Source organism: Ornithodoros turicata, unplaced genomic scaffold, assembly GCF_037126465.1.
Source record: "Ornithodoros turicata isolate Travis unplaced genomic scaffold, ASM3712646v1 Chromosome23, whole genome shotgun sequence".
Lineage (NCBI taxonomy): Eukaryota > Metazoa > Arthropoda > Arachnida > Ixodida > Argasidae > Ornithodoros > Ornithodoros turicata.
Genome location: NW_026999342.1, coordinates 2,454,897 through 2,474,063, shown reverse-complemented (window position 1 = coordinate 2,474,063; position 19,167 = coordinate 2,454,897). Strand labels below are relative to the sequence as shown.

The window sequence follows — 19,167 nt, the reverse complement described above, 5'->3', positions numbered from 1 at the left end:
CAAGTGTGCTCCTGCGCTCATCGCAGCAAGAGTTCAAGTATTCTACACGTTGCATAGCGGTATTCGGCAAGAAGGGTGCGAGTCTACTGATGGCAGCTGAGGGTCAGCAAGTTGCTTCCCAAAAGGTGTTCAATGCAATGTTTGCATTATGGGGCTATCTGAAAGCTGCATCGTTGGAGAATAATGTTGCTCTAATGAGGCAGGAAGGGGTAGAAAAGGAAGAAGCTATCCACGTGGGAGAAAAGCTAAAAACAGGCACACAGCCCAGAAAGCACAAGAGATCCTTGAAAACAGTGAGAGCTGGCAGTTCTTCCAAAGCACGAGAGCCTTCAGTCTCTGTCACATGAACTCACCAAGTTCAAGAACTTTCCAGTCATAGAAACGGAAGGATCAAACCTCCTGGCAGAATGGCCACTTTATCTGCAGATAGCCAAGGACCTGAAGTCTGTCGACTGTGACTTGGCTCCATCAGTGTCTAAGGAGATCAGCACACCTCCTCGAGCCTTTGATATAACTGGGTTTTGGAATGGAATGAAGGTGCTTGCTCCGAATTTAAGGTCTATTGCAATCAAGTATTTGTCAATTCTGATAACCTCTGTAAATGCTGAAAGATCTTTCAGTAGGTATAAAATGATTGTAGGCAACAGACGGCATTCTCTGTCACAGGAGAACACGAAATATCATGTAATATCAAGCCACAACGATGCTTTGGATCTGTAATTTGATAAAATATTTTTTGTTCCACATTATCCAAGAAAACCATGTGTTTCCCATTTCAAGCAGCCGTTGACTCCTTGCTGTAGAAAATCACAACATTTACAAGTTGGTGCTGCGGAATTTTGAATTCGCCGTAGCAGAAAACTAGGGGCCTTAGTTACACATAAGGAATTTTTTCTGGAAGATGCAGAGCAACCCGTGAACTCAATAAGCGTGCCTCATGATTGAGGGCGACATGGCACACATGAGCAGGCTATAGGGTGTTTTCACATGACGTCAAACGAGTGTGTTTGACCGCCATTGTGGTGGTCACTTTTTCGGCGCAGCTGCTGAGATTATTGAGCCTTTGCTCGAAAACGAAGCCTTGAATAGCGCAGTTTGTAATCTTTCAATGCCGCTAGCACGAAAAGTGACCACCAGAGGGAGGAGCTTACGAGCATGCCACGTCATTGCCACATCACAATGTGACCTAGGTCAAAAATACCTATTGTGAGAGACAGGTCCCATTACACTTAAGACACAATAAACGACCCATACTCGACACACACATTTTGGATAGTGTGTTCATTCAATCTAAAACTGAGTTCCTGCTCAACAGTGCAGCATTGGATGTAGTGCACATTATACCGGAAGATACAGTACAAAGACCACGACATACCATTCCATCTCCATGTAGTTGCTGTGGAGTAGGCAAATCATCCATGCCATCTGTGTCCATGGGTTCCTCTGCTTCTTCCTCTTCTTCTTCGCAGAGATTGATGTCTGGCTGCTCAACACGGAGGATGGATTTGTTGAGCAGTCGATAAGCTTCCTTCACATGTTTTGGTAGAACCTGAACACAAAGAAGAATCGTTGTGCTATTAAATACATATACTTTTAGGCTTTTTAATTGTGTAACACAACATGTGTTACAGAAAAATGAATGGTCTTCTGTAGAATTTATACTGAGGCATACACTGATACCAAACAACATTGTGACTCGCTCAAATAACCTTGCATGTAAAACATTCACTGGTTTAGCATACTGAGGAACTTCACATTACTTCACAAAGCACATGAGGATTATATGTAGGGCCTGACTTTTTAGGGTTAAACCCGTATCCGCCCGATATTTACCCCCCGAATGAAATCTGTAAAATTCGGGTTTAACCCGAATCTACCCGAAAACATCCGGGTCGCGTGGCACACTCATAAGCGTGCATTAAAATAAAGTTTGATAACATTGCTAAACATTAGTTCCATGACAAGACAAATTTTTATTAAACAAAAAAAATCACCCGAATGCACCCGAATTCCTGACGACAGAATATGCCGTAACGGGATTTAACCCGAATACACCCGAATTTTCAAATGAAAAATATCACCCGATATTTACCCCCCGAATTTGGCCAAAAATAAAACCCGAAAAAGTCAGGCCCTAATTATATGAAGAGCAGTAAAACTCGGCAGAAACAGGTGATATCCGGGGGGTGGGGGGAGATGATTTTCCAGTGAAGGCACTTCTTGAATTTCAGAAGGACACAAGTGCCTCTGCTGAATCCACGCGGATTAGTCTGCTCCAGAGGCTGGATTAGTGGCTGGATTTGCACTCTGTCAATTTTGTATTCAAGCTTTTTCAGACTTCACTGCAAGTGACGATGACGCAGGTCGGAGGTAAAAACAGGTCTTATATGGTTTAAACCTGAGCCACACTATACTGTGAGACTGTGAGACCTGTGAGACCACTCTATAATGGAAACCTTCTTATCACTTGTGGGGTCTGCTTCATGTGGTCCAGCCTAGGTACATATTGTGAACGCAACTACAACCTGTCATGCAGAAAAGCTAGTTTTAGTAGCAGGCATATTACCGTATTTTCACGCGTATTAGCCGCACCGCAGATAAGCTGCAGGACTCGTTTTTAGATACATTTTGAAAATGTTTTTGCAGATAAGCCGCAGGTAATACGATGCGACTGCTTTGTGCGGTAAACCAGTGATGCACAAACAAAATCAATAGAGACTCTCAACGCTCGTCGACGCCGTACTCCCTGCCAGCTGCCCTGTTCCCGTACTGGTCCGCGACGTCGACGACTTTTAGTTTGAAGCCGCTGTCGTAGCTGTGCCTCCGCGTTGGAGCCATGCCTTACCTCTAACTGCCGTGTCCGTGTCCACGAATGCTGCTGCTCAGGTGAAATGAGAACTGACGCTTAGCTGGCTACGTTTTATCCCGATGTCAGGTGTATTGAACCCTTCCTGTGGGTCTGCCGACAAAGGACCGTAGGGAAGGCCATAAACCTTGTGGTCCACATTCCGGTGTCAGCATGATGTATAACAAAGGAGGTCAGTTCTAGTGTTCTACTAAGATCGGATTGTGCCCTTGTTGCATGTTTTTTGTGGATTGACGAGTTAGTGGTGTTCCAGGAGAGATTAATCACTGTCACCCCTTTTGTTAAAGCTGCGTGGGGGAATGTATTCGGAAGGTCGGTTCACTGGAATGTGGACCCGCCCCTGTTCGGTATTGTTCGTGCACTGGCAGGGCAGTCCTGATACGAAAAACATGAGGCACTGTCGGCCCTTTCGTTTAATCCGGGGTATAGAGAAAATATCAGGGAAAAATAGCCATCAGATAAGCCGCACCCGTGGATAAGCCGCAGAGGGTCCGTGAAAAAAAAATTGCGCATCAGCCGCGGCTAATACACGTGAAAATACGGTAATCTGAAAAAAGGCAGTTCTTGAAGGTAGAGTGCAATTTGGGGACAGTTTCAGACATAACTTCACGAAATCTGTGATCTTTCGTGACAGTGACCAATTGGGGGTAGATAGAGATAATCACTCTTGCAGTCCCCAGAGGTTTATTTTGCGAGAGAATCAATCTTTGCATTTTACAGTTCCAGTTATTTCCGGTGGAATTCTTCGCATTGGACGTAGCCCATTCAATGCTTGTACACCCTTTATCAACATCATAATAGAAGGAGTGGAGGAAATGACTTCCCAGTGTCACACAGTCAGTACAATTCAGTTTGTACTGACTACCCACTTCACACTGGTCCCAATGTCTGAATCATGATGATGATGATGACGTATAGTGAGTAGAATACATTTTGGGTCATCATAAAATGCAATGTGTATTTAAGAGTGTATGTGTATTCAACAGTAAAGTTGTCGTGAGTTGCAGTTCGTCCTGTTTTGTGTATGTCTTATACCGTAGAATCTCGATGATACGAATCTCTCAGGGCGACGGAAGATATTCATGTCCCCTGAATTCGTATCAAAAGAAATAAACAAAATATAAAAATTGAGGCAAGAACATAGACTGTGACTGTTCATTTTCCATTAGTACTCTCAGTGAAAGTAGTCGGTCGCTTTTGAGTCTTCATTGTTGCCAATGTTTGGCAAATTGGCCAGATGATTCAAACGGCTGAGCACATGCTTTATTGTATTTTTTAATTTCGTGTTACCGCCGCGAAGCAACTATAGGTATGAGCAGTGCACAGATGTGGACAGGAGGAGAGAGGACAGCAGGAAGGAGTGAGGGCCAGGGGGTGGGGTTTAGTAGGCAACCTGGACCAACTTCAGGGGGAACTGCGTTGACAATCGTCTGGAAAGTATTCGGGAAAACCCAGGGAAAACCTCAGACAGCACAGCCAGTGGTAGGATACAAATCTATCACCTCCCTATGCATGTGCTTTCCACTCTGAAGTTGCAACAGAGGTTTGCAATTCGACTGATCGCCACCACAACTTAGCAACAAGCCTCTTATGTTGCCAGAAGTTGTCCTGATATGTTCCCTCAACGCGTTCTGGATTCTCCTTGAGCAACAGAGCTTTGTGTCTGTGAGACATTTTCACAGACCAGTGTGACCAGTCACCTTTGATCAGTAATTGCATTGGAATTAGGCAGTGCACGTGTGCATGTTTACGTATGATGCATCAGGCTCCTCCCTCAAAACCAATTAGATAAGTTTCTGGTAAGGGTCTCCCTCACTTCTCATAAGTAGCAGGAGGAGAATGACTGGCATGTGTCACAGGGGAAGGACGTGCAGTAGAGTTGCTCTAAAGTTTCTCCAAACTACATCCGACTTTTCAACTGATTGTAATGCTTTTGAAATACAAGAGAAAATAAGAAGCGTGTTGCGGAGAAACTGTCGGGATGAGTTGTGGGATGAGCCAATCGATGAAAACCACAGCTGCTGGCTCTAGTGTTTGTAAGGTCTGTCTGCTGCGGCAACCTGGTCCAGTGATCCTGATGTCAATTAAAATGCCAACGATAAAATGTCGAGCACGGTCTGATAACGTGGCTGCCCGAGAGCAACCTTTGGTACGCGGTCAAATAACGCTTGCGGGTGCTGAACAGAATTCTGTTCGCGGAACCTCAGGACAACACTCGCGAAACCGCAGGGTTCCACGGAACCCTGCTTGAGAAACACTGGCTTAATCGAATGTGAAGCAACACTTACAGAATAATGCATTAGGAATAAATACGCTCCCTCGTTACGGGTACAAATATGGGACCGGTAGGTACGGCACCAGTGATGGTAGAGGTGCTCACCATTTCGGGTAAAAGATTAGCTTCCAATAACGGACAACAGTTCTACTAGCCATGCTTAATGCCCGTGTATTGATATTACATTATCAAAGTAATGGCATTTGCAATGCATTACTAATCGCAAAAACGTACGTAATGTACTGCACCACTTCTAATGAGTAATGGTAATGCATTACAAAATGAAATTAATTTCCCCACTGTGACAGTTACTCACCTCATCACAGCAGTGCATTCGTGAAATGCCCTCAGCCAAGCGAACGAGACTCTCCAGTTGACGGACAGTAATTCTCCAGGAAGACTTGGAGATGCCACCTGTGTCCCTTTGCCTCAGATGTTTGTACTGTTCCACTAAGTACTCCTTGGCATCTGCACTGATCTGGAGGGAGGGGAAAAAAACTCAATTATCTTATGCAACCTAGCAATTCATTCTAACTATGAAACTTGCCGAGATCTATAACGGATTAATGCTAGGTAAGTCAAATATACAGGGCTTTTTTTTTTTCTACAACTCTTTAATCAAGGGAATTTCAGAGGGCCACGTGCTTTGGAGTGATGAAGATGACTGGAGTAGGTGCTGCCAGATCAACCGTTTTTTAGTCCTAATAAGCCTCCGTCAGCAAAGGTCGTGTGCTCTTGAGTGGGGTGGTTTTACTTGCGGCTCATTTGCACAGAGAAATTTGGTGATGAATATGTAACGGTGCACGCTCATTTTAGGAATTGATAAAAGATAGAATAGCTAAGAATGAGGATTGTCTCTCATTCTGCTATCTCGTTTTTGCTCAAATGTTAGTTAATTAGTCGTCTTGTAGTTACATACTCTCTTCAAGAGGATGCCCGCTTTACTGTGTAGCTCAACTGCAGAAACAGCATCTATGCTGCTGTAATAGTCCTTCTTTACTAAAGAAATGTGAAAAGGATAAACAGTATCTGTATGTGAACTGTGTGAAGGGATTGAGCACAACAGTCATCTGTAGAAAGTTATATCGTACACGACAATAACTCTGTTGTGACATCACAACACATCTTATTGCACAACCTGTCTGTTTCTTCCAGAAAAGAAGAACAAATAGGAATGACTAATGGATGCTCAAGCTTCAGGTCAGAGTCATTATTTTGAATGCAATACAGTGTGTTCAGAGTCACTAGCAAAATTATGGCGAATTCGGGTGGTCATTTCGTGGCAACTTTTTCTGCCAGATCCTGAGCAGTCATGTTCGCTTGGTCAAAGCAATCTTGCATGTTCGCGTGGCTCTTTCAGAGTGCCAGAAATTTGCCAGATAGCACTTTTTTCGCCCGGTCTCGAAACGCTCGAGTAGTGGGTTGCCCAACTATACCTGGTGTCACCACATCTGCACTGCAACAGTGGTGTGTGCTCTGATTGGCCTGCACGTCAATGTTCACGTGATTTAGCAGACGACAGAACCCGATGACGGGCGTCCGTGGTGCTCCTAGTGTGATCCAAGCGACTAAAACCACTAGATTCCTGGCACTCATGTTCGGGTGGCAACGGCCACGTGATCCAGCTCGGTCACCGACCTAGCAATTTCTGAGCAGTAGCAGAGCTGCCATGAAATGACCACCCAAATTCGCCATAAATGTTGTCGGGGTGAAAGAACAACTACTTTTATAGCGATGAGAACAAGAAAAACCTGTTTCATCCAATAGTACTACGTTGGCGATAATTTGAGCCTTGTACACATTCGCAATTAAAGTATGCTAGTATTAGGGATGACACACCCCAGCTTTCGAAGTACCACTAGCGCCACGGCTCAGCACTAGCGGGCGTAGCCGTCCTGTAAGAGCGGCACTTTGCCTTCGCTTGACTCCATGTCGGAGGGATAGAGAACATCAGCCGAAGGTCATGCTAGACTACCAAAGGAATATATTCCTGCATGTTCGGGTGCGCAAATAACGAATGAGGTACCTGCAACACTGTTCTACGTATGCATTTCGCCTGAGGTCGCGCGAAACAGATAAAAAGCAAGGCTAGATAGTCGACGAAATACAATAGGAACTACCATGTAGCTCAGGGCTCAGGGCTCAGGTATGAATCCATGTGGAAGGCCCAATACCGTGCACCAAGATACTTAACACGCAGGGTACTCGAATACACGTGGCATTCCTAGTATCTCCGGTTGATATCTTTCATGTGTGCTGCGTACTCACGAATCTTCATAGACCAATACCTCACCAAGAGGAAGGAGCAAAACATGCCTATCATTCTTGCCAATCAATGATGAAAACAGGCCCAATATGAAATGAAATCATTAACCCTGGTAAATTTTGACAATTGTGTGCGAAGCCATAGATGCTTAAACATCCGGGTTCTACGTATCACGAATATAGTGCAGACCATGATGGTAGATGATTCCAAGCTTTTATTCTATTCAGGTACTGGATTAAGCTGTGTTGTTAATGTTAACCCCAAGGTGATGTGGCACCGTAGCATCCAATCGGCAACATATTGCAAGAAACATTGGAAGATCATAATGCAGACTGATTAGGTAACTTGAAATCAGTACAATGTTGCAATTATCCAATGCAGAGATCTGGCTACGAAATTGACTCACTATTTAAGAATCTAGAACATATATACAATTTGCAACGTATAATATCGATCTTGTAGAATGACACTGGGATTTAACGCGTTAAAGGCTCGTCAAGGAATGGATCCGCGAGGAACGCGGGTGAAGATGAAGGTGACGATACACATGAGGGCTATTTCCTCCGCACAACATGATAATGTCATTATGGAGCTAAATGGAACGAGACCATCTAAGATTTGTGTCATCCATATTTGTTGGCCTGCCTCGACTATTTCTCGTTACTTATATCAATACGTGTTGTTCAATTTAGATTAGCCTATCCAAATGAACTTTCATAGCTTGTGCACAAGTTCAGGGAGGATGTGTTCATCCGTTTATAGCACAATGTCCACCTGCTGCTTAGCTGAGTAGGCATAAAAACGGTAATATAATAGCTACGTCAGATCCCAAGATTTGATCTTTTACATTATAAACGTGCCTGGATACCAGTAATTCCTTCGCTTTTCGACATCGCTGCTTGAAAAATTGCAACAATTTAACTAGGAATACTACAGTGGGCCTGGCAATGCTCAATCATATGCGAACGATACCAACCAAACAGCATGCTACAGGAAATGTTTGCACATATTCCCCATAAGAGGTGTTGAATGTAAAGGAGCGGTAGCGCCAACTGTGAACTGCGTTGTCCCTACAGGGATGGTGCAACTAACTATGAGCATTTGAATAGACAGTTGTGACCATTTATAACCATTTGATGGAAATGAAGTCTAATCGCTGTATAAGAGTGCTATTATGGATATAGTATTAACTTCTGTGAAATTGCCGGCCGTGATCATGTCAACAAAGCAAAACAGTACAAGTAGAATGCCACTGAACATGTCTGTTTGGTGCAAACACAAAAACATTTTATCGATCTCTAGACTGAACCAGATTCATAACACATTCTATGAAACCTTTTCTAATACCACTTGAGGATCTGCATCTCATGAGACTTCATTACTGCAACGTTACAATGTTGTTGTCACGTATGCAGGGGTGGAAGTGGTGTCAGGACTTTTGGAGCTACAATTGGAGCAGCAAAAATCTGCTTCTGGAGCAGATATGGAGCAGGAAAAATGACATTTTGGAGCACATATTCCGGAATTTGGAGCAGAAACGTCTGGTACGCAGATTGGTTCCTTGAAGATTGAAGATCCGCACATTGTCATATACTGCCAGATACACCATGAACCATGAGAAGCTAACCATTTCCTTAATGTAAACATAAAAATATCAGTGTACAAAATGTTATAGACTAGCTAGCATGACTAGTTAAAACGTACACAGTCGTGAAAACTAACACATATTTCGTTGACTAGTCTGCATGACTATTTAAAACGTACACACACACTGGTGAAAACTAGTACATATTTTTTTGACCAGCTGGCTTGATTAGTTGACACCTGGTGGAAACTAGTACAGAATGAAACTTTCAGCACTGCCTGAATGCAGTCACAATACACAATCAGACGAACGTTGTACTTTCAGTGTTGCCTGAGGAGTGCCATGTGCAGTGCTTACGTTGGTACAGTTATCCATAGTTTGATGTTCCTCGTGCAGCCCTGAGAGTATAACGTTCGTCTGATCCCCTCCTTTTCTTGTTCCGCGGGTTACTCTCAATCTCTTGAATGCGCTGGAGAAACTCTGGAAATTTTGCGTTTGTGTCCTTCAGAAGAACGCTTGTGCTCTCTACCTTCACCATGTCCTTTGACTTGCCACCTTGGCTGACCAGTGACTGGACATTGAATGGACATTTTGGGCAGCCTCAGCAGTCCGCGTCCTCCGTTCTGTTTCTTCTCGTTACAGGCGCTCTTTCTATGATTTGTAGTAGTTTGGGAAACAACGTACGAAAGTTTCTTCCTTCCGCACTGAATGGGGGAAACATGGTCGGGAAAATCTCCGTTGCGACGTCTCCCCATGTGTAAGGGGCGGAGTTCGCAATCACCTAAAGTACGAAAATAGTGACTTTCCTGTACGTTAGCTCTGGCCTCAAAAGTGTTTAAATCCTTGCTTCGGCACTTGAAGAACGCCACTCTCTGTGTCTGTGATTCTTTGCTTTGTCCGCGTGTTTCTCTGGTGCTGCATGACGCGTGACAGGCGAACCACCAGCGTGCACGATATGCCCACGCTGCATAAAGTGCAGTAAGCATCGGTTTATTTTACACTAGGCTAGCAGCACAACGAAGTGAGGTCACCATTTTAGTCTATCATTTTGAAGATATCATCGTTGAATTTCGTGTTTTTTTTCTGAAATGTACATGGGCCCTCGTAACGTGATTCTGACAAAAAACAAGAAGAAAAAACAAGTCAGGAGTGACTTTTGCCTATCGTTACTTTTGCTCAGCGTTGCACAGTGTGCCGGCACCACATAAAAGACGACAAAGGCAACAAGAACCGCAAAAGGGGAAGTGCCGCTGCCGCGCACCCCATCAGAGATAAGCCTAACGAGCCTGACCGGCGGCCTAACCGACATGAAAATAAACTAAATTGTCTCGGATTGGCTGACTTTGGATTTTGTTGGATATGAAGAGAGCTTTGTGGACGGGTTGATCGTGGGGCGGATTTGGATATGGATGCTCGTGGCTCCCTTTTGGCAGTGTTACTAGAGTGGTACGGACCTCGGGGGTAGTTTGGCGCAGCTTTGATGTTGCGGCTCAAGTTTGCGCATGAAAAGCAGCGGGGCGCAGAATGGCGCAAATGGCGCAGCACTTCCACCCCTGCGTATGCCATTAGAACACGCCTGATTCACAGGAAATTCATTCACACGTGTCTGAGCGGAGACATGCAATTGCCTGCCAACTTCTGTTTTGCCAAAATTTTTTCCTTTGTGTCATCTTTTCGTGTGCTCCTCATCCTCAAGGAAACGTTAGCGAAATTTTCTAATACTGAATCGAATAGTTTTATATTTGAATTGATTATTCAGAAATATTGAATATTTTTTTTAATATCGCGTTCAAATAAGGTACCGTATGTGCTCGTATCTTGGACGCACTCACGTAATGAATGCAGCCCTGTGTTGACCACCAAAATGCTGGTGCGAACAGTCTTGCATGTGTGCAGCTCGTATAGCGTACTCCAGAGCCGTTTATCAATGAGAAGGATCGCGTGGCGCCAGAGTGATGAACGACAAATGGGATGGACACCGACGAGCATTTAGACCATAAAAAATATGTGTTTTATACGCAAGTAAGTACAGTATCAGTCTTTCTTCTGTCGGACCGCCCTGCCGTCTTCTAATGCACAGCTGAATGTGACTTGGAATAACCACTGCAACCCCAACTAAACAGCCCTCTCACATAATGTTAAACCCCGAGACTAGGGAATCCACTCCGCTTCTGTCGTCTCCATACTATGCCATTTAGTGAAGACGTAGATAATCCTGTTCTGTGTCTCAAGGTCATGCGCATAGGCCATTGTAAAAAAGGTCCATTCCTTTCAGTGTGCATTGTGAGCCACAAGAAAGTGAGTCAGACTCTGCAGATGATCGCACTGACTGTCCACAACTGTCCACAACCATCGACCACACACACTGTGAACATGTTGTCGCCATTGTCAAATATGTGTGACAAACCTGTGACAGCAGCGCAAATGAAAACAGATATCATGACACGCGGGCACTAGATGCGGCAGGGCACAATTATAAACTTCTTTGGTGCAGTTGTGGTGAAATAATGAATTCAGTAGTCATCGGGTTTTTCGGACTGGTGTATTATTTGGACGTTTTTCTGGTCACCGTCAAGTCCTGAAAATCAGCCGGCTACTGTCTATGTATCCCAGGAACCTTACAAAACCGCTATTAAAAATATAGTACCTCAAAGTACAAGGTGTGCACTTCTCACCTTAGGCTTGAACATGCGTGCAAACTGAATGTAGCGCTGAATGTCTTCTAGGCTGTACACTTTCTCCATACTGTCCTCGTTGTGGCAATGAAGGTCAATAATCCTTCTAGCAATAGCATAATCAGTCACCTGAAACATAAAATATCACGTTGCTCACTATTCGCGGACCTGGGGGTGTAGCAGGGGTCACTGCAACTAAACAAATGCTACATGCTGTGTATTTATGCAGACAATATTACTACAGAGGATTAATATTGCTTCTGCTTATGCAGTGCTCTGATGATGCAAGATGCTCCAGTGATACAATCTGCTGCGGACCAGAGCAGTCACATAGTTTGTGGTTGGCTTATAACTGGATGTTTCTGATCAAGTGAAGTACATTACTCTGGCTGTCATACAACTGAGCTGAAAGCATTTTCAAGATTGCACACATGTTTATGTGCTTATACATAGAGCCCGAAGTTTTTGGGAAATATTTTCTTCTAAATTAAAAAAATCGGGTAATTGAATATCTGCTCTAAATTCGTGCGAATTCGGGTGAAAAACTTCCAGCATGCTACATTCGAAGAGAAATCGGGCTCAGTTACTCGAACTAATTGTACTGGTTTGGTACAAATGGTGATGTAACTGCATTTGCTGCCAAACAAGTTATTGTGCATTCCTACAGATGTCTCAGCGAGGGCAATTTGCCGGGTAAAAATCGGGTTTCACCCTAAAGAGGCAACCTCCAATTCGGGGTGCAAATTCGGGGAAGAATTGGGTTAAACCCTAAAACTTCAGGCTCTACTTATACAGTAAATAGACATGTTTAGTGGAGGGCAAGCCATAATCTATAGAATACACAGAAGGTACATGAGCTTTAGTGAAGTGCAGCTACCACTGTGACACCACATTTTGGGCATATGATGTGAGCAAGCACATGATAGCACCTTGCTTTTAAGGGATTATTTTCTGTATGTTGAGAACCTTGCATTACATGTGGGTGAATATGGCACAGTCGAGCCTCTACATAGTGAGCGCAGATTTAGTGATGTCCTCTCTTTAATGTATCACGTGGGGTGTATATCGAAACTACTCATTCGCGCTTGAAAACCATCGCGTTTCTACCCACTCACAAAACTCCCCTTGCCTTGCACTCGGTGCAAAACTACCCAGAACAACCCTTTTGCGAACTTTTTTGCCGCGATCGTGTCTTCACCATTTTAGCATTACTAACCTCGAAAAACTAATGAGTAATTTAATGCATTAGTTTTTCATAAAAGCAATGAGTAATGGTAATGCATTACAAACCAAAAGTAATTTCCCCACCTCTGAAGAGGGTGTAATGATACCTGGTTAACAGGATCTCCTCGAATCCTATCCTTTCTCTTCCTGACTTAACCTAGTCTTTTAAATTGAAGACAGATGCCTCCCACTTTGGCACGGGGGCGGTGCTCTATCAGCGCAGATCGGAAAACCCAAGAGGTCATCAACTTGTATCGTCATAGGGTATCATTCCCACACATTCTCTCAACCGAAAACAAACTACGTACATGACCACTGAAATGGAAGCTCTGGCGGCTGCTTTGGCACTCAAGTATTTCCGCCCCTATTTGGAGGGCCGGACATTTGAGCTTTTGATGGACAATCAAGCATTATCGTACCTCCTCAAGTAAGCTGTGCCTGAAGGAAGAACTGTCCGTTGAATCTTTGAAATACAACACTTTCCACTGTATTCTCGCTCAGCCCTGAGGGATCCCTGCGCTTCGAGAGGCCCTTCCATTAGCTTTGGCGATGTATTGGGCGCACGCTTGCTGCGCGTGCTAATGCATTGCCAAAGCTACGGGAAGGATCCCTCAGGGCTGAGCGACAATACAGCAGTTAGACTTCAAAGCCTCCCATAGTAGCACTTCCATCATCACAGATGCTGATGCGCTGTCACGCCTAGTCATTCACCTACGATGCGACTAACGCAGATAAGAAGTTACTAGAGATGGGACGAATCCATAATTTTCCGAATCCGAATCTAAGGAAGGTTCTGTAAATCCACGAATCTTACGAATCTCGAATCTTTCGAATCCCTCCTTAAAGAGTTTGAAGAGCCATTGAAAAAAACACTTATACTGAAAAGCGTTTTGAAGCAGAATATGATATATCTGTTTAATGAAAAAAAAATCAATAATAGTTCATTTTCATGACAAAATATACCAGGCCGGTTTCACATCAGTTCAGGCAGGGAGGTCCCATCGACCTCGTGCATTTTCATTATTTTTTTATATTTAGAAGCTCATCGTACATGATGACCAACAGCGGTAAAATGAATAATTTCTACGGAATAGTTTTCGCGCAAAAAAATCCAGGAAATCCGGCCCTGAATTCGAGTGTTTCAGTTTTGCCGTGTTTGCATGCGTATATCTCCCGTGTCTTAAAAGATACTGGAGTGAAATTTTTTTATGCTTTAGTATGCCTACAGGCCAGCAGCCCGAGCGCAAATATCGGCGCGCAGGAGCAACACTCTGTGATATAAAAAATTGCGAACGTGCTCTCTCGTGCGGTTTTGTTCCAACTTCGACGCGTGATTTCTCTGACTGTAGATATTCCTCATTACCCTATTTGGTATCACTTCACTCAGCTTTTAATGCTCTTTCATCTGGTATATATATCATGCGTATACCCCCTACAGGTATCTGCTGAAACAGGCAAATGTTAAGGTATATTTCGAAAAAACAAGGATTTTGAGCGTCCGTTTCTCGAAAAGGCCCCTTTTTATTTCATTTATATTTTGCCAGGACACGGCCCGATGTTAGACCTTTCATCTTACGTAAAAAAATTCTGCTTCAAAATATGTACACTGGCGGTTAGACCGTTAAAACGCGGCCCTAGTCTGCGTGCGTACTTGTCGGAGCCCGGCTGCCGGTACCGCGGGATGGCGGGCCTCCTGTGGATGTCGTACAAGAAAGGGACACCTTTGTGTAATCCAAAGTGGTAGTTTATGTCGATATATTTACAAGACTGTGAAAAGCAGTATTTTGCAATAACAGCGACGAATGATTTCACTCACTTTCTATGAAAATGTCACTCTTCTGCACTCACTGTCCACGGTACTAGCTATAAATGTTTCTCGGCCTAGACCTTCCGGTGTCTTGCTGTGCCACGCATGCGAACCCTGTATGCCACTTTGATGCGGTATACGTTTATCCATTGCTTTTTCTTTTGCATTCTAAAAGAAGCCACGTCCTCAGCCCGTACATGGAGTAAATGGACGCGCGTTAGGTGTTTTGGCAAGCATATCTTGTGACTCTAAGATGACGTCTTGCTCGAGTGAACGCAAGTTAAGTGTCGTGGCATGGTGCTTGATTCCTGTCACACCGATCCTGTCGCACGCACTTTTGTCATGGCCTGTTCCTGAACAGCCATGTCGCGCTCTCAAAAGTACATTTGGAGAGCTCATAGAGCCTATGCCGACTTTTAAAATGGCTCACCGCTCCATCGACACGTAAATCATTAGCTGCAAGAGGAACATTCTCGTCAAGACGTTCTTCAATAGCTATGAAAGCTAACAGTGACTGTGCTGAATCGTGGCAGGACAGAAGTCTTCGCTCACCACACCAAAACTGTGCGTTTCCGTGCCAGCTGTTACCACACATGTGAATATGGAAATCTGTTTTCCGCACTGGCACGCTTGTATTTCGTTAGGCATGGCTACTGTCCAGTTTTGAGCGTAATCGAAGTGCATTACGTGCGTCTCCCGTATGGCTCTGCTCTGAACGTATCAAATGTAACTATGACAAATACGAGAACCCGCCCACTTCCCTAGCTCTGAGAAGAAATGTACTGCTGCCAGTTCAGCACAAAACATGCATTTTGTGCTAAAAGCCCTCTGCATAACTTAAAAATATCGTAAAATAAAGTTAAGCAAGCTTCGCAGGAAGTTGCGGGAACCCTGGAAAAAGCAATTCCTAACTTGATATTTATTTGTACAGTATTGGTATCACCGTGTACGGAGCTTGCAAGAGTGAGGTTTTACCTTCGCTGACCATTACGTTTGACCTAGCCTTTGAAATACATTTACACGGCTTTACGGCAACGTAGGATTTCATTCTGATGCTTTGTTGGAAATCACTAACTCCCAGAAGTGAATTATCTCTTCAGCAGGACGTCAAAAGGTTGCCGATGAATAGCTCAGGTAAGGCTAAGGCCAGAAAACCTTGCTCAAACAAAGGGATCATCGATACGAGGCCCGCCATCCCGCGGTACAGGAAGCCGGGCTCCAACACTTATGCACGCAGACTAGGGCCACGTTTTAACGCGCTAATCGCCAGTGTACGCCTTTTGAAGCTGAATTTTTTTATGTAAGGTGAAAGATCTAAGATCGGGCCATGTCCTGGCAAAATATAAAAAAAAAATAAAAAGGGGCCTTTTTGAGAAACGGACGCTCAAAATCCTTGTTTTTTTTAAATATACCTTAACATTTGCCTGATTCAGCAGATACCTGCAGGGGCATACGCACGATATATATACCAGATGAAAGAGCATTAAAAGGTGAGTGAAGTGATACAAAATAAAGTAGTGAGGAATATCTACAGTCAGAAATCACGCGTCGAAGTTGGAACAAAACCGCACGAGAGAGCATGTTCGCCATTTTTTATGTCACAGAGAGTGGCTCCTGTGCGCCAAAATTTGCGCTCGGACTGCTGGCCTGTAGGCATACTAAAGCTTAAAAAAATTTCACTGCGGTAGCTTTTAAGACTCGGGAGATATACGCGTGCAAACACGGCAAAACTGAAACAGTCGAATTCAGGGCCGGATTTTGTGGATTTTTTTGCGCGAAAACTATTCCGTAGAAATTATTCATTTCACCACTGTTGGTCATCATGTACGATGAGCTTCTAAATATAAAAAAATAATGAAAATCCACGAGGTCGATGGGACCTCCCTGCCTGAACTGACGTGAAACCGGCCACCATATACTTCTGCCGGATTAAAAGCGCTAAAAACAGACGAGGACGACACACACGGAAGGCGCCTTCCGTGTGTGTCGTCCTCGTCTGTTTTTAGCGCTTTTAATCCGGCATGTAGTACCAACAGGCCCAATTCCACATTTTGAGCATATACTTCTGGTTAAGTGTAATTTATTTAACGTCCTGTTCACCGACTGCAGGAAATACATAATTCTCGAGTCTGAATTGTTTTCACATAGAAACCACAAATGAAAAGCAAAACATGTTACTTTTAAAAATTTGAACGTAACAGTTCCTGCCTGAACTCTTTCAGTCCAGAACAACAACAACAACAGATAAATTAATGATGATGAATGGGGAACTTCGCCACATGTGAACGATGTAAACAATCAAACAAGAAAAACACGCCGAACAACCAGGCTTTCGGCGGACTCCGGAGGCGCCAATTTTAAAAAGAAACAAACAAACGTGGCTGGTGGATTCGAAAGATTTGATTCTCCATTTTGGACACTGGGATTTGGATTCCCAAATCTCGAATCGCCGCCTAGGATTCGAGGATTCGGTTGGCACATCCCTAGAAGTTACCCAATGCCCTGAGGCTATGGGAGGGCTATCAGCAACTCCAGTTCAAGGAAGAAAATGGGAAGTTTTTTTGTTCTAGACAGGTTGTTTCACAAGATCCGCAAATTGTATCATGACAGTCTATCAGTCAGGCTCTATTCTCGTCAAAAGTAGTCAAGCTCGATTACTTCACGTCACGAACTGTTGGGCAGAGTTATCAGAACACACTCCGCACATAGGGTACGTCCTCATTTATGCCTAGCCAGTATCCATAACAGCCATTGTCCACCGCTGTCTCTAGCGCATGAACAGTAGGAAGGTCGCGCTTTCCTATGACATGAGGGCACTATGCGCTATACCGAAATAAACGACAGGGGGAAAAACGTGGCGTATAGGTGTAAACGTGTCTTACAATCAATGTGATGTGATGATATTCCGTTTACTGTGGAATAACCTTCATGTGCATGAACTGCGAAACATTGCGCATTTCGCCATGTTGGGAGTTGGCACCCTGTGGCACCTGTTTTGGTTCTGCTGTTCGCCGCTGCCGATGCGCCGATTGTTGGCGAGGACGCCAATACTGCTACATGCTACGTTCATGTGCCGATGCACCTGGAGGATGTTGCTTTTCTTACCGAAAAGAAAATGCAGTGTCGTGACGGTTTTATTATGTCATTTTTGTCATTCCATGTTTGCGATGATATCAGACATCCTCTGCTGTGATCACAAGACATAAATATAGTTCTCTAACTTATTTGCCCACCGATTTAATCCCAGCAGCCACTCGAGAAGTTACTTGTATCGTGGTTGTGTATTGCGGCTGCCCATCTCTGTTAATGTGTTGAACATACTGTGGAATATGGCTTCTCCCACGACTTATTTCCTGAGGATGTTGCATTTCCACGTGTGGAGGTGCGAAGTGACAAAGCAGAGATATTTGCGAAGTAAATCTTTCATATTTGCATAAACAGATGAAAAGACGGCTCACTCGCAGTTGCAATTCTGCTCAGCCAAGAACGCCCCCGAACAAGAAATATATTATTCCAATACTAACAACCTTCTGTCTATGGAATGTTGTGGGGTAAAATGCTGCCACTTACTCGTGGTTGGCAGAGCAAGTAAGCCTCACCCTTTTGAGGGAATCATGCTCATCAATTACACTATTTAGCTAAGTAAAGTGTGATCATTTATAATCATGTTACATACAGGTTCAGCAGTATCCTCTTATTCAATTCAAGCTGATTTCAAATGGAGTTCAAACTACTCATGAGTGTGAATGTTTGATAGCTTGGAGGTCATGTTCAGCATTTTTGTACTTCTCAACAACAGATTACACAGATTTTCAAAAAAAAAAAAAAAGATATGTTGTATGTGTAGGGATTGCACCTCTATCTGGTGCCAAGAAAGATAAAAAAAACGAGAGATGTACAATAACACATGAAAATACTGACCTCATTGCATTCATCAACCAAGATGAAGAAAAGGTCAAAGCGTGACATGATTGGAGGGGAAAGGGAGATGTTCTGCTTCAGCGACTTTGCTCGGTCATAGCGCCCACCAATAGGATTCGCAGCTGCCAAGATGGACGTCCTAGCATTGAGAGTTGCCTAGAAGTCAGAGAAGGAAAAAAACAAAGATCATGTTCACATGTCAAGTTTGCAAGTTAAGCAGGGTGCAAATCCTCTCTAGGTCATAAATGAAGCTGCAGTCAGCTAGTACTGGATACAGTTGCCGACAGATTTTCCGAAGTTGGCGGTGACAGCAGTCTGAAAAATTTGACTATCACTAAATTTATTTCACTTGAACTGCACTAAAGAAGTCTCCAACTGTGCCCTGCCACATGTGGTGTCTGCGTGTGATAATATCCGCTTGCATTTGTGCGAGGGTCATATGTTTGTTGTACACATTTGACAATAGCGACATTTGACATTTCAAAAGCTGGTGAACAGCGACAGCGTGCCCAAACAGAAACTCGACTGGAGTCTTGACTCCCAAAAGT

At 43.9% G+C, this 19,167-nt stretch overlaps 1 protein-coding gene across 1 annotated transcript in view; it reads right to left on the bottom strand.

Moving 5' to 3' along the window:
- Positions 1–19,167, bottom strand: part of LOC135373281 (DNA replication licensing factor MCM6-like) — a 74,793-nt gene that overhangs the window by 17,780 nt on the left and 37,846 nt on the right. The window contains exons 12-15 of the mRNA XM_064606509.1: positions 18,620–18,775; positions 11,668–11,796; positions 5,458–5,619; positions 1,376–1,549 (exon numbers count right to left, since the gene is read on the bottom strand). Of these exons, the coding sequence (XP_064462579.1) occupies positions 1,376–1,549; positions 5,458–5,619; positions 11,668–11,796; positions 18,620–18,775 (621 nt within the window). The remainder of the gene's footprint in view (positions 1–1,375; positions 1,550–5,457; positions 5,620–11,667; positions 11,797–18,619; positions 18,776–19,167) is intronic.